The 23,613-nt window shown below is 40.1% G+C and overlaps 2 protein-coding genes across 2 annotated transcripts in view; one reads left to right on the top strand and one right to left on the bottom strand.

Annotated features, from left to right (window-relative positions):
- CACNA2D4 (calcium voltage-gated channel auxiliary subunit alpha2delta 4) overlaps positions 1-23,613 on the top strand; it is a 179,951-nt gene that overhangs the window by 95,791 nt on the left and 60,547 nt on the right. The gene's annotated exons all lie outside the window — the stretch shown is intronic.
- Positions 7,818-15,235, bottom strand: LRTM2 (leucine rich repeats and transmembrane domains 2). Its single transcript, XM_058190460.1, has 3 exons — positions 15,118-15,235; positions 9,934-10,524; positions 7,818-8,389 (listed from the first exon to the last, which is right to left on the bottom strand). The coding sequence occupies exons 1-3, from the start codon at positions 15,203-15,205 to the stop codon at positions 7,935-7,937; spliced, it is 1,134 nt and encodes a 377-aa protein (XP_058046443.1). The 5' UTR covers positions 15,206-15,235; the 3' UTR covers positions 7,818-7,934.

The raw sequence follows: 23,613 nt of genomic DNA, 5'->3' as shown, positions 1-23,613 counted from the left end.
GGTCTCCAACCTTGGCAATTCTAAGACTTGTGGACTTCAACTCCCAGAATTCCTCAGCCAGGAATTTGCTTTGCTTTGCTGGCTGAGGAACTCTGGGAGTTGAAGTCCACAAGTCTTTAAGTTGCCAATGTTAGAGACCCCTGGTCTATGGTATCTCTCATCTCCATCTCTGGGATGGAGTGGAGCTGTCCTTTTGGAAATGCAGTGGGGGGAGGTTTGGAATCCTTTGCAATGGTTGAAAAATGAGAAGTAGATCAGATAAAAGAATATCCAAAGAGCAGCTGTTGGTAGAAAAGCAAGGGAGGCATTTAATAATAAAACAAAGGGAAGAGGAGAGAAGGACAAATACATGTGCCAAAAGTGAAAAATATGAAATTTGGATTATCAAATTTGGATTATTCTGTGGCCCTTCCAAGCAGAGAAACAGAGTCAAACTTATTTTTGGTTTATTAGACAGATGCTTTTTATGCCATCTTCAGAGGAGAGGTCACCTGAGAACTATGGATCTATTCATGGTAGCTCTTCATTGTTTTCTTTGCAACAACTGACACTGTGAAACTTACTCAGTGTGTCAATGATCACCACCCTAATTTTTTTCCATATCTCCCAGGGCTGTAATTGTCACAAGATGAGATTGCATGAGCAACCCTAGTATTTAAATCATTATTTTAAAGTATTCGTATCTTGTTGGAGATAAAATTCTGGGTGTTAAACTTTAAGGCCATAAATGAATGGAAAGGGTTCAAAGGAGAGAGAGAAAACCAGTTAAATATGAGTCAGCAGCGTGCGGCGGCAGCCAAAAAAGCCAATGCAATCCTAAATTGCATTAACAGAGGGATACAAACAAGATCAAGTGAGGTACTAATACCTCTACTAATATAAAACCTAAAATACTGCATCCAGTTTTAGTCACCGCACTATAAAAAAGATGTTGAGACTCTAGAAAAAGTGCAGAGAAGAGCAACCAAGATGATTAAGTGACTGGAGACTAAAACATATGAAGAACGGTTACAGGAACTGGGCATGGCTAGTCTAATGAAGAGACGGACCAGGAGAGACATGATAGCAGTCTTCCAATATTTGAGGGGCTGCCACAGAGAGGAAGGAGTCAAGCTATTTTCCAAGGCACTTGAAGGCCAGACAAGGAGTAATGGATGGAAACTGAGCAAGGAGAGATTCAACTTAGAATTAAAGAGAAATTTTCTGACAGTGAGAACAATCAACCAATGGAACAGAAGTTGCCTTTGGAAGTTGTGGGAGCTTCATCACTGGAGGCTTTCAAGAAGAGACTGGACTGCCATTAGTCAGAAATGGTGTAGGGTCTCCTGCTTGGACAGAGAGTTGGACCTACAGGATCCCTTCCAACTCTGTTAATCTGTTAATATTGTAGTTGGTTAAATCGAAAGCAAACCTTCAAGGAAAGGCTGAAGGAACTTCCATATATTATACCTGGGGGGGAAATCTGAGGCGGATCTGACATCACTCCTTAAATACTGGAAGGTTGTCACACAAAAGAGGGCAAAATCCTGAATGTTTTTCAGCAGCGTGAAAAATACAGTTCTAACTTGGCCAGTATGTGCCTTTCCCAAAGGAAGAAGACACCAGTGGGCTAAGCTTGAGCAAAGTTGCAGTGACAGATGTTCTAGATGAAGCACCTGAAAGAGCAGCTGTGCTTTCATTTTGGGCTGAAAGGGTCCTTTCTCCGGAGAGCTATGCAGATATATGAATGAGCAATTGGTTGGCTTTTCTGTCAAAGAATTGTGTTGACCTCCTGGGGCATATATGCAGAATATGATGGAAATGCTCCCAAGACTATACCCACTGATAATTAATCCTTTCTAGTAATCCATGTGGAAATAAATAATTTGGCCAGGCACAGCCTTGAAGGCACTGCAAGGGGTATGAGACACTGGGTAGAAGATGGGAGTACATCTATTTATTTCTATCAAAACATTTGTCCCAAAAAGAGAAAAGAATACTGGAAGATAACAACTGGCTACCAACTATGATGCTAACAGGAATTTTTTCCTATAATTGTGTTTCCAAGATGAAGTAAGAGATGAGTTACCCCTTATGAGAACTGGGTAAACTGCATTCGGAAAGCACCTTGGAAAAAATCCAAAGGGCTTTGGATTGTATTATATGAAGGGTGGAGAAAACAAAAACAAAAAAATAAGGGGGAAATGTAATGCTAAGAGCTGATCTGGGACTGGTGGGGTATGCAGAATGCGAAAGAACATATCAATACAAGATGAAGTAAATCAAGTAATGTGTCTCTGGGGTCCCAGTGATTCTGTACAATGTATAGAAGGGGGGGGGGATGGACAGAAAAAAATAGAAGTCTGAATGCAGGAAAGCAAATACAATTTATCCACCAATACTGAAATCTGGTGGCATAAAACTCACGAGCGAACTGCTAGGATTGAAAGGGCATAATATATTTAGAGGAATAAGTTAGACAAGAGGGAAGGAGGAATGACATTATATGTGTAGAGAGTGTATATGTATTGAGATCCAAGAATTTGAGTATAAGGAAATAATGGAACAGCTGGCTACAGTACATCGCTTATATCTCCAAGATCAGACCATTTATATGCAAGACTCTTGAAAGATTTTGCAGATATCATATGTATATGATATAGAGTCCCCCCAGTGAGGAATCATGAAGGACAGGCATAGTGCCAATGGATTGGATAAGGACAAATGAATAGGGCAGGGCAGGGTAGTGTATAATAGGCTAGGCTAGGCTAGGCTAGGCTAAGGAGGGAGGAGAGGAGAGGAGAGGAGAGGAGAGGAGAGGAGAGAAGAGAAGAGAAGAGAAGAGAAGAGAAGAGAAGAGAAGAGAAGAGAAGAGAAGAGAAGAGAAGAGAAGAGAAGAGAAGAGAAGAGTTCTTTATTGGCCAAGTGTGATTGGACAAGCAAGGAGTTTATCTCCAGTGCCTAAACTCTCAGTATAGATACAAACAACAATTTAATATAATCATAATATACCAATAGGAGGAAAGATGGGAAAGGTAATAGCAATGCACTCCTAACTGCATCAAGAGAAGTATCAAAATTATTTAATAAAAAACTTTAAAAAATAAACTTTTTTTAAAAAAAGGGAAGTATCAAAATCAAAAGGACTCATGGTTCCTCTTTACTCTGCATTGATCAGGTCACATCATAGTGCATCCAGGTTTAAACCCCATTTAGAAATGACATTGACAAATAAGTATCTCCAAAGAAGAACAGCCAAGGTGATAAGACACTTAGAAGAAAAACAATAAAAGTTGGATTCATTGGGTATGTTTAATCTGGAAAAGAGACAACTCTGGGGAGATACGATAGCTGTTTTCAAGTAATGGAAAGGCCATCATGTATAAGATGGAACATAAGTGCTCAGAGTTGTTCTAGAAGATAGGCTGAGAAGCAATGGATTTAAATTACAACAAGGAGACTGTGACCAGGCTCAAGAAATCCTAATGATAAGAGTTGTACAACAACGAAACAGACTGAGTTTGAAGGTTTCTCCTTTGCTGGAAGTATTTTAAGAGGGGCTGGATGAGTACCTAACAGGGTTGCCAACGTAGTGAATTCCTGCACTGGATGAAGAGCAATCTATATTAATTTTAGGACACCTTCCAAGCCTTACTTTCTATGACTTGTTGGTGTCAAGAGAATTATCTTAAAAAAAAATATCTCATGACATCATATAACCTAACTGGGCAGGTAGGGATGGGTCCCTTCTGCTGGTGTGTGCTTCCAATACCTGTATAAGTCTACTTCTTAGAACAATCATGCATTTCAGGCAGCATGCTTCACGACACCGCAAGTATATAGTCTTATCATTTTTGCAAAAATAGGTTCCCTTTTGGTTGTGGCAGCATAATCCAACCCTTAATAGTAATAGCACTTAGATTTATATACCGCTTCATAGTGCTTTACAGCCCTCTCTAAGCAGTTTGCAAAATCAGCATATTGCCCCCAATAATCTGGGTCCTCATAAATGATTGCTGAACCTCAGGTGTAGTCTCGTCAATTTATTGTGTATTTAGAGACCTATCCATGTGGACATTGAAGAAATATTTCCTTTTTGCGGCATTTCTGCAGAAAATTTTCAAAGCTCTTCATCCCTTCACCGCACGGTAGAGAATTTAAAACAAGAGGCACGTTCTGTAGGAAAATACATTCTTTATTTATCTTCTAAAACAACAAGCCAGAAATATAATATACGTTCAGCTGTTTTGTTTTTTTCCTTTAAAAATTTATTTTTTTTAAACTTTTAACAGAAAGGAAAAGGATTGTATGTGCCATCTGTCTAACCATTCTGCCCCTTTCTCCAGGATGTGTGCCACCCTGAATTATTCTGACTTTTACAAAAGGATTTTTATTCCCCTTGAATTCTCTACTGACATGTCATCCCCAGAAAGCACAATGCATGTTTATGCCACAATTACTAATATAGTTTGATTGTCCTTCAATATGGCTTCTTGACAACTACCAAGAACCATTTTTTTTGTTAATGTTGAAAGTGTTCTGGCTGCACCTAATAGCCCGGATCATATCTAGGAAGCCTTCACAGGTGGATGAAGAAATTTCTATTTAAGTTGGATGCGTGCATTTTTTCCCCCCATGTGTGATACATGCGCATGTATTACCAATTTCCCTTTTTTCCCCACATTTTTAATCATATTCCAATTTTGATTGGGATTCTTTTAGTTTCATCTTTTTTGTTAAACAATTCTACTCATAACCAACAAAGAAGCTTCAGTGGCACCACTAGAATTAATAGCTGAATAATTAAGTTCCATTAAAAATTATTAGGGCTATTTGTCATAATAGAACCTGTAGCAGTAATGCTGCATTCTTTATATCGTTTGGGGAAAACACTCTATGGGTTTGCATATTACAAATTCTAACTATGGTATTATATCACAGGATGGAACAAATTCCCTAATGTACATTGCACTGCCATGTATATCTTGTATTATTTTGATCTTATGCATAGGTACTCTGGTTACATGCATACAAGGAAGGGTATATAGGCTCTGCTCTACTTATCTTTCGAGATCTATCTTATCTACTTCAACAGCAGATCTGAAACTGTTTACATTGAATTTGGTACAACCTTGTTTTGAGTTCTTTGCACTGCATCTAGTCACACTTCATATTAATAGCAGCAGTACAAGAAGAAAAGATGTTATAAATCCCTATATTCATAATATAGGCTGTGGATACATAGAATACAGACTGTACAATAGGAAGTTGATGAGATGCAAGACACTGTGTATCATGTGGAAGTTCATAGAAGTTCCTGGGCATCAGGACAAGAATGCTAAATATTTTAGTCTACAGTCCTTCCAATCATAGTTGAAGGCACAGTTTCCCAATAATATAATGAGAACTCTTCTCAGGTAGGATTATTGCATTCTCCATTCCCTAAATTTTTAGTACCTCATTGTACTTCCAAACAACTCCAGTGTCTTTGGGACTAACTTAATACCCACCCCTCATTTTTTCATCTCTCTTTCACTTATTTCATCTTTTCAAATACAAGCTTCTAAATATAAATAGAAATCCATAAATCTGGAAATATCAGGGCCAACCCTTCTCCACATTAGTAAAAAATCAGAACATAGGCTAGGATTTGTAATTGAAGTCCCAACATGACAAAAAGAATACAATAAAGGATAATGTTAAAGATAAGAATAGGGGGTCAGAAAGAGAATGGATTTCCCACCCCCACCCCCGCTCTTCCTCTTGTAATTTTTATTGCCCAGCTTTTCTTATTTCCTAAACACAAATGCAAATATGGTTTGTTTGTGCAATCATGTCATCATTATTTCTTACCAATAAAATAGAGATTTATTTTTTTAAAAGATACAGCTCTGGTATGTTCCATTTCAAGTATATTGTGCTGTCTAGTCAATTGCAGAGGTTAGGTTCCTTTGGGGAAACTCTATACCCTTTGGGGGTATAGAAACAGTAAGGTTGAAGTTGTGTAGCTAGCAGATTCATCGCTAGTTCTGAAATCCTGGGCATAAATAAATGCGATGGAAGCAATAAAGTCATTGCTTAGTGCCTTCAATTGTTTAGTTTTGTTCATCAGACTGAAATAAAGCCGAAGTGGAGCTTGTCCCTTGAAAGAACTATAGTACTTATATAGTTCATTGTGTGAGAAAAAGTTTTTTTTTCATTCTTAACATTTGCCTTTGGCCTTGATGTTGGCTTTTTGCACATTATGTCAGATGCTACAGCCAAATCCTCCAGGAAACGTTCCATGTGATTATATATTTTTCCTACCACCCATGTCATCCCTACATGAAAATGATTCTCTCTTTGAATCCAGTGCTAATAGAACAGAAACGGCTTTTCTACTCCCACGTTGGATTCTTAAGTTTATCCCAGTGTGACTGCTGCTGACAGATGACGTGGGGTGATTTTTTTTCTTTTTTAAGTGAGAATTCTTCCATTCACAAACAGAAGCTGCTGCCAAAGGCATCACATAACAAAACAAGGAAGGACGAAGGTGGCTGGTTCCTTGCCCAGCTAGGTTCTGCTTCTCAGTTGCAGCAGATAAACCTCAGAATCTGGGCCACCTGTTAAGCTACTTCATGACTGCAAGGCTCACCGTATCCACAAAAACTGTGGCTGCACCGACCTCTTGTGTCATCTTCTTATCCCAGGAATACCCGCTGTGACGGCCTAGAGCAGGTTACCATGGCAATGTGTGCTTTCCTCTGGAGATTGCACTTTATCCCACTTTCAGTAATATAAAATGAGTCCTTAGGCTGGTTTTTCTCTCCCTGCTGCCAACAGTTTAAAGAAAAATAAGGCTAATGTGATGCAATGTTCGCTTGAGAAAAAATACCTAAGATGAGAATTCATATGTTCAGGATGTATATGTGCACGGGAGTGTGTACATGTATGCTTCAAGGTGTTGTCTGAATATAATTTATGCAAAAACCTGCTCAGAACATTATTTGTACTATCCATACATTTTCACAAGAAATCCTATGAGGATTCTTAGCACTGTGTAGACATGGGTGCAAGTGATGCCCACAGTTAGAGAGTGTTCGCATGAAGGGGCCACACATTTTCAGAATTGCATCCTTTCTATCACATTTCAAACTTGGTCTTTGATCAACCAAATGAGGCTCAGGGCCCTTCCTAAAGATTGATTTTTTAATAGGAGTAACGTGAGCCATTCTTCTGCAGAAGTTTTACATTGTTCTTCATTGTAGCTATGGGGGGGGGGGAAACTGAATGGGGAGTTAGGAGGCTTTTTTTTTTAACTCTCCACAATTATATACTGATGATATGCAATATGGATATGGACAGAAGTGTGGATAAGCATATAGGTAATAAGCATATGTTAATATACACATTTGCTTCTTTGTTATGTTAATGATGGTACATCTAACTATTCTTTATTTCTAGTGTTAAAAGAGGAAGATTAGATTTCCATTGACTATGGTGGATTCAATTACTGTACAGGCCTATGAGCCTGGAGTGTTTGTGAACTAGAATTCTTTAGCCTAGCAAAAATGAATAAATGGTTGTACAATAACATGAGCGGTGCCACAGGGGGGAGTTTAGACACATTAATAAATGTTTTTGAGTGCCAAAGACTCTGTGAGGCAATGGGTATTTGCAAAAAAATATATATTAAAAAAACCAGGAAATCAAACAAAGATGCTTGTTTGGCTGACCTTCCCAAGATGTGACCATTAATGGGAAGTCTGGTGCAAAGAGAAGACATCTTTTATTCACCTGGAGTTCCATAAGAACAAAGGAAAGTGGGCATGAACCCAGGGCCAGGTGTCCTGAACTCATAGACACATTTTACTAATTGGACCAATGGGATAATTGCACAGTCCATCTGCTCACCTGGGAGGAAGTATTCTTAAGTCTTGGCTGTATCCTATTCTGCTTCAAATTTCCAAGAAGATTCAGGCCACAGAGGAGATCTGTTTTTGTTCCTCGTGTTCTCCCTCCGTATCACCCATTAACGGCTGCCTCTTCTTCAGCTCTCGATGGTACTTAGCCATGAGAGATGCATAAATACATCCATAGGCTGCCGCCACCACCATCATGATACACACAATGCCACAAACTACCCCAGCAATGATGACTGTGCCAATGGCTCGACGCACACTGATGGGTCGTGGTTTTTGCTTCTGGGGACAACCCACACTGGGCTCCTCTTCTGTTTCAGGACTTGTTTTGGGTTTGGGAGCAGTTTGGCTTCCCTTAGTGCAAGGAGGACCAATATTGTCCAGCACAGTAGAGCTGTTCTCATCCTCCAGCTGGGAACAGTAGTTAAACATCTCCATGGGTACCAAGCGCATATCCTTCCCCCGCAGCTCCTTAGGCAAAGTACATGCCAGCTGGTCTATCTTTCCTCCTATCCCATAAGAGAGAAAGAAAAAAGCTTAGTTCCCTACCCTCATGTGAGCCCATACTGGGTTCAGTGTAATAATGCATTTCAGTGGAGCTGTTGTGGCTGAATACTTCAATATCGGAGTGGCCTACTGTTGCTTACCTAAATAGTAACTGCATTAGCATGTCAAGAAAGTCAGGATTGTGAAACAATTATTAAAGCAAAAAACTTTTTGAAAACCTCGCACTTTAAGCTGGGTTTTCCCTCATGTTTAAGTATGTAACAATAAACTTAAATAACCGAAACTTCTAAAAACAGATTAAAAGATAAATAAAAAGCAATGAACAGAATGCTTTAGCAGCAGCAGCCTTAAACATTCTAGAACAACACAAAAAAAGCTTTAAAAGAGAGTGGCCAATTACTTAGACACATTATGAGCTTCACTGGTTAAGTTCAAGCAGGTGCTAGGTAAACACTGATTAAGAATGTTAAATTCTGATTGTATTATGACCAGGCAGCTCAACTAGATGGGTGAAGTGGCTCTCTCCAACTTTTGATTCGAAAAATCAAGATGTGAGCTGTTACTATGTTAACTGTGCTTTATTAGGAGGACTGTCAATGACAACATTATCACAATTAAAATGACAGGGTCTCTGTCCACTCAAGAACTCCAGAACTAAAGTGAAATGTATGTATAGTTAGAAATGGATTTTGAGCACCTATAAAAATTACGGCCAGTCTATATATAAATTGGCAACAATGGACAATAATCAGTAGAAACATCTAACTTTCTACAGTACAATGTGAGGAATTTGCTACATAAATTTGTATTGGGGATGATTCTGGTAAAACAGACTTCCAAGGTGACTCAGAAGATTTAAATACTAATTATTAATATCAGTTTTTGGAAGGGAAGCCACTAAACAGCCTGTGTCAAAAAGAATACTTGGCAGTACCATTAGCAAACACTTAATATTTCCCGCCAAAAATATTAATATTCTCAACTAATCTAGTCACAATCATCCATTAAAACATTAGTGACTACCCAATTATACACTGTTGATCCATTTTAAACATGGAAGTATCTAAATGCTTACGGGTGACCAGTGTCTGGTCCTATTGAAGCAGTGACTCTCTATTAAACAATCCGAGATTAAGTTTCGTTTCAAGTCTCTTGCATACAAGTGGTAAAACTAGATTGTTGTCTTAGAAGCTCAAATGTTGAGCTTTATCCCATCTTTGATTTGTGTTCATTTCTTCTGCATTTGCAACAGTATGTTTAGAAACTCCAGAATGATTGAAATGGATATTCTCCCCATCATGATCCATTGAAAATAAACTCACTCTCAGGAAGCTGAATGACCTTGGCTAAGAAAATATCTCTGCCTAATCCAACTACAAAACACTACAGTGTCATTAACGAAGTCAAATTATGCACTGTGACTATCCTCCTAATCCAAGATCTGAAAGTTGAATCAACCATATCTAACTGATTTTTCTTTCTGGTAATCCATAGTAAACTAGCAAATAATAATCCTCAGTTTAGACCAATCTTTAGTGGTACCTACCTCGATAAGAGAACCATTCCATCCAATATTTAAAATCTCTCAGATTACAGTCACATTCCCAGGGATTATCTCCCACATGTAATTGTTGCAGGCTGATTAATGGCTCAAAAGTTACCCTGTCCAAATTCTGCAGACGGTTTGATCGGAGAGAAAGCCAGCGAAGAGAAGGCAAATCATCAAAAATGCCTGAGGGGATTTGAGCAAGTCCATTAATGGAGAGATCCAACTGATGCAAAAGAACAGTGTTCTGCAGAAGATCTTTGTCCAAACTTCTGATGCTGTTATTCCTCAGCTGTAGTTCAGTAAGATTAACCAGGTCTCTGAAAACATTCTCAGGAAGTTGATCTAAGAAATTGTTGGAAAGATCCAGTCTCTGGAGAGCAGAAAGATTGGAAAAAGCTTGTTCTGACAAGGTGCTGAGTTGATTGTTAAGGAAAAGGAAGGTCCTGGTACTAGTAGGAATGTCCAAGGGAATGGATGAAAGGCCTAAACCACTACAGTCCACTTCCAGGGAATCACTGTTGCACTTGCAAGAGGTGGGACATGTAAGGAAAGTCTCTGCTGCGCAAAACGAAAGCCAACAGGCAAACACTGCAGAAGAGAAGAGGAAAACCAAACACAATATATTGAAGCATCGTCCATGACTGCATGTAACCACAGTTTCACCTGTTAATGCTACCTTATCTTGCAACCAGATGCACAAGTGTCTCCATCACAGTAGAATTCCAACTAGTAACTTAGAGCAGGAGTCTCCAACCTTGACAACTTTAAGACTTGTGGACTTCAACTCCCAGAATTCCTCAGCCAGCTTTGCTGGCTGAGGTATTCTGGGAGTTGAAGTCTACAAGTCTTAAAGTTGCCAAGGTTGGAGACCCCTGACTTAGAGGATGGTTTTTAATACTTTTGGTTCCACGAGTTCTAGAACCAGTTGTATTTGTGTCCTGGGATGTTTCTTGTGGGGCTTAATGCCTCTTTCCTTCCCTCTTTCTCTTTAAAAGGAGCATTATGAGCTGAATGGTAGCCAAATGAGCTTTTTCACAGATTAATCCTTGTGCAGCCAGATGGATTCCCACAGTGTGAGCTTCCTTTTAGCTTTTGATGAGCTACTGGGGCTAGAGAATAAACATCCTCACACTGTGAAAAAGAAAGGTCATAGTGCCCCAGAGATTTTTCTGCCTGATACCACAGTGTCCAGCATCCTAGATGCAATGGAATTAAGCATGAGTGGAAAATAATCCAGAGTTATCAAAGAAAACTTGCTTGACAGTTTATAAAGAATATATTTGGTTGTATTTAATTAGATATTCTTAATATACATTTTAGAACATAAATTATCTATTCAATGTGTTGCTATTTTTTCAATGAGATTTATTATACATTTGATTGATTAGAAGAGTTGTTTTATTTACTATCTTTTGTTTAACTCTTCTAAATTCAATCAGAGCCCAAACAGCCTTCAGTACTTATAAATTACAAAAGTATATCATGAATAACTAGCATAAGCAAAGGTTAAAACGTTACATAAGCACCCAAGACATTAAGCATGGCATCATTTGCTGCAGGTGAAATACAGAATACCTGTATTCTAAAAGTGCAGCCAACCAACAAATAAAGGTCACATCAGCTTCCCATAATTGAATGGCAAAACTCAAGGAAAAAAATTCATTCTATTTACGAGAAAAGTGAATAAATGCATCTGAAACTAGTACTTTTTTGTAAAGATATCAATTCTGATTTAGATTAAATCTAGAATCAATTAATATGGGACTCAATATTGATACATAATTCATTGTTATGATTCTATAATGAGTTCAATCCAAAACTAGTTAATGTTCCTACACCAGTATCCTAAGAAAAATAGGGTTTAATCTGTCACATCAAAATTAGAAAAGGCTATAGAGCAGTCAACATAACTACAGTATCTTCCTGTTTATTGTAGAGGTCACAAGCAGCAGTAGAGCTATTTTGATGCATTCTGTATATCTTGTTGGCACCATAGTTGGTATTATTTGATTAGAGAATTTAATTCCACTTAGAACATCTCATTCTAATGTAGGATTATACCTGACAGACCAAGAAGGAAGGGAAAGTGACATGTGCTATTAAAATCATCTTGCCTTTGGACACCTGACAGAAGTACCATATTAATAATACAGTGATATTTCTGATGATGGGACAACATTTAATGCTTTTGTGTACAGAGACAGGTGAGAATATATCCCAGAAATGCATTACTCTTCTAGGAACATTTAATCAAATGCCTTTCTTTTTGTTAGTCTGTGACAGAACTCTTTTGAAAAACCATTATTCAAAATGATGCAATGGTGCTACTCCTAAACAACTGAAATTTTCAGCTTAAGAATTAGATATACACCAAAACTGTCCTGGTGAAAGAGATAGCCAAGAGAGAAAGAAAAGACCTCAATTACTTTTGTTGCTGAGGAAACAGAAGTGCCAAGAAAAACATGAGTAAGGCATGTGGTTGTTTGCAAAAGACAGAAGGTACATGTATCAAGATCTCAAAAGACATTTTTTATGGATGTTCAGCAGAGCAGCTAAGATAGTTTTTCATCCCATGAAAACCAGAAATAGTTACGGAACAATACTTTAAGAGAAACAGTCAAGCATAGTGTATGCTCTTATGTCAAGAAAAGATCATGTTACTTTGTAGGATGTTCAGGACTCTGGTAAAATGATCCAGAAATATAAGATTAGGCTAGGGCTCAGTAGCATTTAGGGTAAATAATTTATAACAGCAATCTAGGAAGCAGTGGTGTTTAACAAAGGTAAGGCTCTTAGGTGAAAAGAAACAATTTTCTCAGCAACTTTTATTGACATATTGTACTTGACCCCCAGTTGTAGGTTTGGGTGAGTGTCACTACCCCCTGCTTAGCTTAACTGCATGCATCCTCATTAATGAACCTTTCTCAAAACATGCTACAGAGATTGATAGTTCACTGAAGTTTATTAAGCTTCTTTTTCTGTATTGGGTACAAAGTATTTTCAGATTTGGTTTCCTCTTCCCATCCTTTTAGAGATGGCCATTTTTAAAGGACGCTTTGGCCTCATCCCCAGCCTTTCAGAGAGACAGATTAAATTTATGTTTAGCTGTTCCAGTTTTAAGGTGCTGTTTTCCTGTTTTGAGTAAGAACACCATCTTCAATTCTTCACTGACAATGTACTTGATGATATGGTCAGGAACTGGGATCCACCCAGCTTCCAATAGATACTTGACGCCTCTGTAGATTCCCCCATATTATCCTTCATATTTTAGTTTAGAGCAGGGGTGTCAAACTCAGGGCCCACAGGCCGCATCCAGCCCACAGGGTGCTTAGAACTGGCCCACGGGCCTGCCCTAGAAACAGCAAAGGACCAGCCCATGGTACCTCTGCCAGTAAAAATGGAGCTTGGGAGCCCGTTTTCGCCGGCAGAGCCCTCAGGCTGTCACAGGCACCCCACAAGTGACGTCAAGCTGGCCACACTCACTCTGGCCCCCCAAAGTCAAACACAACTCTGATGTGGCCCTCAATGAAATCGAGTTTGACACCCCCGGTTTAGAGTATAGGATCCTGAACAATTAGTTTTCATAAACGCTTTTAAACGAACTTTTTCATGGACAAGCACTGCATTGAAAGAGTGCTAAGTAAGTTTTCTTAAACATGGATTCCAAGTTTAGAGCACTAGGCCTGGCATAATGCTCAGTCAGTGCACTCCCACCCACCTCAGCTTATGCCCCTCAGCAAGCAGCTGGCCTATCAGCTAGGTTGGTTTTTTAGGCATGGGTTTGGCGTTCTTCCAGAAGATTACCAAACTGTTGTTTAAATTAACAGTCTTGATCTCTTTCAGAAGAGTTCAAGAAACATATTCATAAATAACCCAACTGACAGTCTGAGTAAAATGCCTTCTTGTCAGTCATCTATTACTCAAGTCAAACACTCTGTCCTGGACATCCATCTGTTAACCCTTAAGCACACTCAACTAGTGGTTGTATTTGCCACTGACGGGTAATGAAAGAGTCTCCTTGCAGTGAGATGGGCGGCAAACCAATTTAATAAAATAAATGAATAAAACATGAGAGAATTCACCAACTGCTGTCCTAAAACTGTCCATTAAATTTGTCGGAACATCACCATATATCAGCTTCCTTCCTAAGGTACATTAATTTTGGCCACAGAGGCAATGCAGTTTATCTCAACTTACTTTGTTGGGGGAAATATGCTGACTCTATAAACAGCTTAGAGAGTGCTGAAAAGCACTATGAAGCAGTATATAAGTGTAAGTGTTATTGTTATACTTTTCTGCTGAGAGAAGAAGCAGAAGAATGCATGTTAACAACACTTTGAGGAAGAGCACTTCGATTTGATGTTCTAGCTGGAAGTCATCATAAGTTGGTGAATAACGTAAATTAATTTGGAGGTGATTGTGTTGCAAAAGGAAATGTAGAATGCTTGAAAATATTCGATGGGACTTACCAGTGCTATTACTGTTGACTTACTTTTCTTTAGCTTGTAAATCATTTCTTTGACCTCACAAATTATAAAGTGATACCAGGTGCCTTTTTGATCTTTTTGATCACATTTTAAAAATGTGCAATACCAAAAGGGCACTTGGTATTTCACCTCTTTAAAAAATGTAAGCAAAAAAGTTTTTTTTTATATTAAAAAAATGCTCACAGTCCTTAGAACTGTAGCTATTTGATTTGAATGGCTTTTGAACCTAGAGGGTAGGTACCACATAGAATTTATGAGATTTGAATTACTGGATGTTTATAATTATCATAAAAATGATGCATTTAGTCTTTGCCTGAAACTAGGCATTCTCTTCTATAGTGATAATGTATAGGGCTAATGCTTTTTATTATTAATGGAGCAAAATATCGAGTACTGGTGAAATGGCCCAGTAAATGTTTTAAAAATAACATCATTATGAAAGGTGATAGAACATGCCTGTTGCACATATTTTGGGTATTAGGAACAAGATGGGAACATTTTCTCTCCCTCTAATTCATTCAGGCAAGAATTCTGCAGCTTCTTTCTGTAATGTCACATTTTACAGCATCTGTGCAAAGTCCCAAAGAATATAATATACTGTTTGCTATTACTATAAAACTAGGCTATTTTTTCCTTTGCCATCATCTAAAAAGTAGCAACTGGTCTCTTTGCAAACATTTCCGATAATACTTACAGCTAGTTTTTCTCCATCTCAAAGAAAGTCTGTTGCTCCACCAGTAGCCTCCACTCAGAGACAACACAATGTCTGCTGTTTTCCTCATGGTGTTTGTGCTTGCCAGAGAAACTGGCACATATACCTGGAGGTCTGAACAGAAATTTGGCTAATCTGAAAGATAAAAGCAGAGCAAAAATAAATAAATAAATCATATGATTATCAGGTATCTGGAAGAGAACCTATTGATGGAATATGACATTCAAAATGTGGCTTTTTTTAGAAGTACCCACAGAACATTAGCAGATAGGGAGACATCAGTAGAGATCTCTGGACTCCAAGCCAAAGTGCTCAGATGGGTCCCCAGTGATGAGAATACTCAGGCATTAATACCTCCCCAGGCTATGGCAACGGAGAGCATTAGAAGGAAAAGAAGAAGGAAGTTCGTCCATCTGCTTCTTCCCTACTGGCATCACAGCCATAGACAGGGCTTAAGAGAAGACAGAGAGAGTGAACCACAGAAAACCCTGCAGAAGCCACTAGGACTGCAAAGAGCACCTCATCCACTCCAAGGCCCAGCCTCCTTACAGGTGATGTGATGCCTGTATCCAAGTGGAGGCTGGAGGAAGTGATATTGCTACCCCTACAACCTAAGGAAGTGATGGCTAACCTTTTTGCCGTCGTGTGCCAAAAGCGGGGGGAGCACGGGGGTTGCTTGTGCGCATGCCCACAGCCATAATTCAATGCGCCCCTCTCCGCCGCGCATGCATGCACGACCCCCCGGTGCTCCCCCCACTTTTAGAAGGCGATGGCACGTTGTGCCCATTTTTCACTCTCCCCAAGTGCCAGAGGCTTTCTTGGACTCTGAGGAGGGCGAAAACAGCCTTCCCCAGTCTTCCCCACCCACCCCACCCACCCCGGAGGCCCTCCAGAGGCCAAAAATGGCCCATTTCATGTCTTCCGGTGGGCCCGGAAGGCCCAAAAATCAGCTAGCCAGCACACTGGAGCTGAGCTAGGGCAACGCTCGCGTGCCCATAGATATGGCTCTGCGTGCCACTTGTGGCACATGTGCCATAGGTTCGCCATCAAGGCTTTCTGCACCATTCCTCCACTATACTTCCTAGTGATCAAATGTGTTGAAGATATGGACCAAGGAATGAAGCAAGGGAGCAGCCCAAGACTATGGGCTGCAAGGCAGCCATGTGCTCTATCTCATTAGGTTTAAGCCCTTGGGTAGATGGTAGAAAGCAGGGATGAAATGCTCCGGTTCGGGCCGGATCGCATGATCCGGTAGCGATGGGAGCAGGTAGTTCGGAGAACCGGTAGCAAAAATCCCTGCCCCCCCCCACACACTGCCCATGCCTCGCCGTTCCTCTTCTCTGTCCCTGAAGCGCTCGGTGGTGATATAGCAAACGGCCTTAAATGACTGCTGCGGCACTTCAAAGGGCCACACTACAGCTGATCAGCGCTGTAGGCAGCTAGTAGACCGATGCCTCTATTTTTAAAGAAGGTAGACTGGTGCCTACCAAAAAAAGGCATTTAGTAGACCGGGGCCTCTCAGTAAAACGCAATTGGTAGACCGGGGCCTCTATTTTTAAAGAAGGTAGACTCGTGCCTCTCAGTAAAACACAATTGGTAGACTGAAGCCTCTATTTTTAAAGAAAGAAGGTAAACCGGTGCCTCTCAAGTTTTGTATACTTTATTTTTATTATTTATAAAAATAATTTATTTATTTGTTTATTTATTTATTCGTATTTTTATACCATCCTTCTCCGAAGACTCAGGGCGGTGTACAGCCAATAAAACGACAAAAATCCCAACAAATTTAAAATACACTATCAAATTTAAAAAACTGATTCAATCGCTGTAACTTAAAATATTAGCTAAAATTTATCAAAACTAAAACCTTGGTAAAAACCCAATTAAAACCGACTAAAACCCCCATACTAAAATCAATCAGGCCAGCCCCGCTTGGTGAAAAAAGAAAGTCTTGAGCTCGCGCTTAAAGGTCCAGAGATCAGGGAGGAGACGGAGTAATAATAAAATAATTATTATTGACCATGCCCAGTCAGTCACCTGACCACTAAGCCACACTCACCAATTAAGCCACACCCACAGAACCGGTAGGGAAAATTTTTAGACTTCACCCCTGGTAGAAAGTACCTTCTAAATGATGCTGGGGTCTTTATTGAATGCTGGCTTTGGACAGCAATTATAAGCAATCGTTCTGGGAAATCGGTACCCAGCCAAAGGACAGGGCACCGTTTTGAAGGTACTCCCCCATTGCTGCTGAAGAAGGAAAGCAAGCTAGGGTGGAGTACAAAATGGAGAATATGCTTATTTGTTTATTTATTTTAGTGCTTTTTAAAAAAATAACAGAAAAAGAAGAAAAGAAGCAAAGCACAAAGACAATTATAATACATACAAAAGTATGCATACAAAGTGCTTAAAAATATGAAAAAATACAACAGAAGAAAAAAAGGAAAGAAACAAAATAGAATAAATATTATACAGTTATAATTCTAAATGCGGTTATCTAATGTAAATATTTTTAAGTAATCTATATTCGCTTTTAATACATTTATATAACTTTCAGTCTTTTTTAACCTACTGTAATTTGTAAAAATGAGTTCCCTATTTCATTATATTGTCCATACAAAATCCGTGTCTATAGGCAATCCACTTATAGGTGGCAAGTGTAATTCTTCAGTCCACTGAGTGAATGGGGCCATACATTTATCTTTCCAATGTTGCAGAATCAAACTTTTAGCCATAGTAAAGGAACAGAGAATCCTTTTACATTGTCCAGTTGTCAACTTCCACGTATTAGTTATTCAGTTCAAAAGAATATTATCCTCTCAAAATTTTAGCTTTTGTAGCACAATCACATTATGTACAGGAGGATATATTTAAATAACAAACAGGATTAGTGAATTTTACTGCCCAAGGTATTTTCTGCTTTAAAAATGACTACTACAGTGAGGTATTATGGAAATTTTGTAAGCGTGGTCAAGTGTATGACCTCCCCATCAAATGTTTTTAAAATAATATAAGATTTGTGAATGAAAATGGTTGGAAAACCAGTTAGACCTCCATTTTGGTTATCAGGTAACCAGTAAACATTTATTAAACCACCGCCATATTTTATGCCAAAATTGCAACATTCAATAAACTTGAAGTGCTCTTACATTTGTCAAATCACCATTCTATAAGTGGAGTAACATTGTCCTTGCGACAAACATGCAATCCTGAGGGAAGATACGTAGGTTACAGGCACCAAAATGGAACCAAAATGACTTTATTGGGAGGAAGAAATTGATGACATAGAAAGATCTGAAGTAGCTTTTGTTCAATCTTCTGGTTTTAACTGAAGAACTTTTGACAGTTATCTGCACAGTGGGAAGCAGTAAAAATAGCTTAGGAAACATGGGAATCTGCCTGCTATGCCTTACTGTATGTTCAGACCAAGGTTGATCCTTTGCATGGCTATGTTACTTATTCCAATGCAGGGGTCTCCAACCTTGGCAACTTTAAGCCTGGTGGACTTCAACTCCCAGAATTCCCCAGCCAGCAAAGCTGGCTGGGGAATTCTGGGAGTTGGAGTCCTCCAGTCTTAAAGTTGCCAAGGTTGGAGATCCCCTTCCTAAATGTGCAACTACTGCTTGTATAAGAGGAAACCATTCTGTTGTTTATAGCCTTAGATGTGTCTCCAGGTTTAGTTCACACTGACTATGCTAACACGTGCTGTGTGTTACAAGAGGACTCACATTCAGCCCGATTTCTTGGTAGGGGTTGAGGAAGGCTTATCTTACATGCATAGACCACGTTGAGTTTGATAGACCCATGATCAGCTCTCTCAGTATTTCATAGCCAAAAATATTGAGTGATGACTTGCTAGATTATTGCAGAATGTTCATGTCACTCCAAATGCTCTTCAAAATATTGAGTTGCCATCAGCAGACAGTCATCAAGTAGAAAAGAGGGGGAAGCCAAGGATGTATCTGATGGGCAAACGGGTACAAGGTTTATGGAGATATCGCTTCATAAATTCCCAGTGTTCATAAAAAGTTCAAAGACTAAAGCCCTAATGAGCTCCCAATCTGTCATCTAACATAGGAAACTCCTCTAGGCTCAGCTTGTGGGGTTGCTGTATATACACTGTTTGACTTGCTGAAATCAGTGCTCTGCAGTCAATGGGGGGAAGGGAAGCAAATAAATAAAATTAGTGTGGCTATGGGCGCCTTTGCACTGACAAATTTCCCTTCCCCCCTCTCCCTCCATGACAAGGAGATGCAATCCCTGCATCGAAGATGCAGGGGGTGTGTGTGGAGGGGGCAGAGGCGGATGGAGGGGGAAGAGAGAGGGAAGGAATTTGTGTCGAAATTCTAATAATGCAGCAGCTGAAGAGCAAAATAATGAAAGAAGGTTGAGGGGGTGGTAGGATTTAATTACATTTTTGATCCAAAGGAGATGTGTGGGGAGAACAAAGTCTCCCTGTGCCCTAATGAGAAGCCCCCTGATGGCCATCGGGGTTTTTTTTGTCCTCTGATGCTTCTATGAGGCACCACCACAACAGGTCCTTCCCTGCCCTTCAGGTACCAAAAGCGAGGGAAGGAAAGCTCCTTCTCTCTACAACTCCTGCTGCATGCACTCCCAGGTTCACCCAAGGGGGCAGTTTTGCAGGGCAGGGTTGGCTCTTAATGGGCAATAATTCTCAATCAAAAAGGACTGCCCCCCCCCTCACCATCACCCTTTCTCCTTTCTTCCTCTAATGAATCCCGGGGTGGGGGTGGAATTCTCATGTGGCGCTTTCTTTTTTCAATTTGTGAAATATGCCTACAGCTGGATCCACATCTCTCACTTCCCCTCCCTCCCTCCGTTCGTCCCTCCCTCCTTCCTCTCATTTGTTTATTTGGATGGGCGATCAAATCTTCCCAAATCCCCACGGCAGGGAGAGCAAGAGGGTTTGGTGCGATCTCTGGAAACTGTTGAAAAAAAGATGATCCGACTCAAGAACACTGAGGGGAAACCGTTTTAAGAAACATTTGCAAAGAGGGAATGTTGTTTTCACACACACACACACCGTGTCCTCCCCTCCCCCCTTAACGCAGCACATGCAGGTGCACGCACAGAGACACACATCTACGCCGCCTTCTGGGGGGGGAAAATGGAATAAAATCGAGTTGGCATCTGCCCTTGGACTTCTTTCCAAAAGGCAAAGCCTGAACTTCTGCCGTAGCTCAGGCACCTGAGTCCAAAGCTGCGAAACGCCCCTCCAAAACCCCCTTCGGACTTTCTATTTTCGTCAAGCCCAAACAGGAGCGCTTACCTGGGCTCTGGCCAATTTCCACCTTATTTCCTCTCTTCCTCTGCCTCGTTCTTCCCCACCCACCCCCCACCCCCGGCAAACAGACTCTAAGTCTCTGAATCTGTGTCCTATTTAACTCTCCTACCCCACAGGAACCAGAAGAGGAGTTAAGCTGCCAGCCACAGAGACTTAGCCAGCTGCTCTGAATGGCTGGGCAAGGGAGTTGAGAGTTGTGGAATGAACCCGTCTGTTTTTCCCCTGAGGTCTTAGGAAATGCCTGCCACTCGCTTTGCCTCTTTTACTGCCCCCCCCCGCCCCCCGTCAACATTCAGCCAGGCTTTGACTAAGCTATAAATATTACAACTGGCTTTGAAGCAACTGGCAAACACCCCCACCCCGCCCGTGTGGCTGGGCTGAAAAAGCACCTTGGCTTTTGAAAGGGGTATTCTGGGGTCCCTCTTCTTGAGATCCATTCTGAAGGTAAAGCAGGTCTCCGTTTCTTGGCACGGAAAGCTTGCTAGAAATCCTGCCCCTATTGAGTTGATTCTCACATTTATGTTGCTCACTTGATGATTATACCATCGTACGGATTTCCCTGTGTCACCGTGCAAACAGCTGCTTTGCTATTCCCTCACCTCCCACTGAAGGCTAACATTTCTCAAGAGAGCCAGTTCACACATTCAGCTGCTTTTCATCACTGAAGCCTATCTCGCTTGTCTAGATGACCTGCAAGGATGGAAGGAAAGACATTGGGCACATTTTCTAAAGCAGGGGTCTCCAACCTTGGCAACTTTAAGACTTGTGGACTCCAACTCCCAGAATTCCTCAGCCAGCTTTTGCTGGAGTTGAAGTCCACAAGTCTTAAAGTTGCCAAGGTTGGAGACCCCTGTTCTAAAGCGCTTCTGAATCCTGAGAGGACATTAATGGTAATGTAGAATCCAAGGGTTGAAAGGGACCTCGGAGGTCTTCTAATCCAACCTCCTGCTCAAGCAGGAGATCCTATACCAAGGATGTCCAAACTTGGCCCCTTGAAGAGTGGTGGACTTCAACTCCCAGAATTCCCCAGCCAGCAACTTGCTCATATTTATAGCTCATGCTGGCTGGGGAATTCTGGGAGTTGAAGCCCACCACTCTTCAGGGGGCCAAGTTTGGACATCCCTACCCTATACCATCGTAAATATTTGCCTCTCAAACCTTCAATCTGCTTCTTCCAATCGCAGCTTGTATGCAGCTTCCCTTTTTGCAAGTAAAATGATCATGACACGTGCAATCAAAGCAGGGACGTCCTTCACCCACAAAAGACATAATACAAAGCTAAATTTTAGTTGCTCTTTGCTTCCATAAAGTTTGAGCATAATACCACATAGCTCATCCTTCACATTCAATCCCAGAACCTGTTTCCAGTGTGAAGAAATCATAAACAGACTTTTTGTGACTAGGTGAGCACATTCTTTTCTACATTTTTGTATAATCACCACACACACACCCACACCAATATATTCCTGACCTGGTAGCAGGGCTGACAAAATAGTGATTATTTAGCCTGTTAAGGCTAACCTTCTACTCATCACCTGCATTGTCCTCCTAACAGAGAACAATGGCAGAGGTCTTTCTTTATATTCTCCACCACCTGAGATAGATCAAGGAGTTAAGTGGCATTTCAGTCACCCCACCAAAGCTATGCAACTGCTGTTTTGAGAAATGTATATCTGGCCTCCTTCTGGATGACCTTCTGCTATGCGGTTAAGATATAGTTTTCATAAAGCATTTGACAGGAGCTTGATAGGATGATGAATTGTTTCACTGAATTGATTTTATTACTGATACTTTTTGCACCAGATATCTTATTTTGTTGTGATATTTTCTGGATTGTGTTAGGTCTCATGGCATATTTTAGAAGTCAGAGAGGGGGATATTGACAATAATAGGAGAAGCTGCAGGAATAGCAACGGGAATAAACTTCTCACCAAAATGTCCTCTGTGTCCTTAAGCTTTAAACCTGATTCTGTCCTATTAATGCATAAAAGCAAGATGGATGTCCAGGCTCCATCGCTGAATTCTCCCTGCACCTGTCACTTAACATGGCCACAGCTTTCTGTGAATGCCTTTCTTAAATTTGTGTTATCAAAGCTTGATTGAGAAGCAGGCACTCATAGGAGATGAATGCATAATGGAAAATCACAGGTATGGAAAAAGTTTGGTTATTAAGCTGAAATACATCCTATCTATTCATGACACTTTTGACATACAGATACTTTGGCAGGTTCCATACAATACATTTAGCTTGGCTAATGAATCAACTCATTTTCTGGATCTGTACAAAGTATCTGTATTATGAATTAACCAAATGAGCTGGGTTTTCACAGCATGTAAACTATACACAGAAAAAAAAAGCCAGCAAAGGTTAAAATTAACCCAAGTTTGATACGTTTTGGAAATGCAGCCATTAAATCTTTATCTGATCTGGTAAGCAGGTTGTATGAACAAATCTACTTTGTATGTGCTGAGATGCTATGGTACTCTGAAGTCAGAGCTTGGCAGACATGATGGCTATTTTGAGCAGAGGTAACCAGAAAGACTGAAAAGGTCAGAAAAGTTAAAATGGCAGCTGCAATAATGCAATCAAACCCCCCACAATTGTGTAAATGTGCAGTGCATATAAAAAGGACAAGACTTCTATTGCACAGTCATTACCATCATCTTAACTTTTTGACTTCCCTGTGCATGTCCTTGTTCCAGAGGTTTGTGAAGATTTATTTTAAAAAATAGATTATTTTTATATCAATGTACATCTGCTGATCAACATGCCCATTAACATACATGTTGCTTGTTTCCAAGCAGAATCAAGTCTAATTTTACGTGTTAAGATTATCAAGTCACTAATCAAGAGCAAATACGCAATGAAAATACTAAAACGTACACAAAACATCGTTTCTCCAATCAAATTCCCCTGGACGAATAGGGTCAGAAATTAATTCATTTACACTGCATTCACGGGCCTGTCCAGACACATATTGCCAAAAATATATCATTTTCCGTCTTATTGAATCATTGACCACTAATGGAAATATATCTAAAAATTGTGAATTTAATTATTTTTTTATTTTCAAAGAAAGCATGATAATGAGCAAGCAGATTTCTTCCTTCTGTACCCAGTTTTATCAGCTTGTGTGTCTCTTTAGACATAGAAGCAACACTAGGGTGCTTCT

This window comes from Ahaetulla prasina, chromosome 7 (assembly GCF_028640845.1).
Source record: "Ahaetulla prasina isolate Xishuangbanna chromosome 7, ASM2864084v1, whole genome shotgun sequence".
In the NCBI taxonomy this organism is placed as follows: domain Eukaryota; kingdom Metazoa; phylum Chordata; class Lepidosauria; order Squamata; family Colubridae; genus Ahaetulla; species Ahaetulla prasina.
The sequence above is the reverse complement of the archived record's forward strand: the minus strand, read 5'-3'. Positions and strand labels throughout refer to the sequence as shown.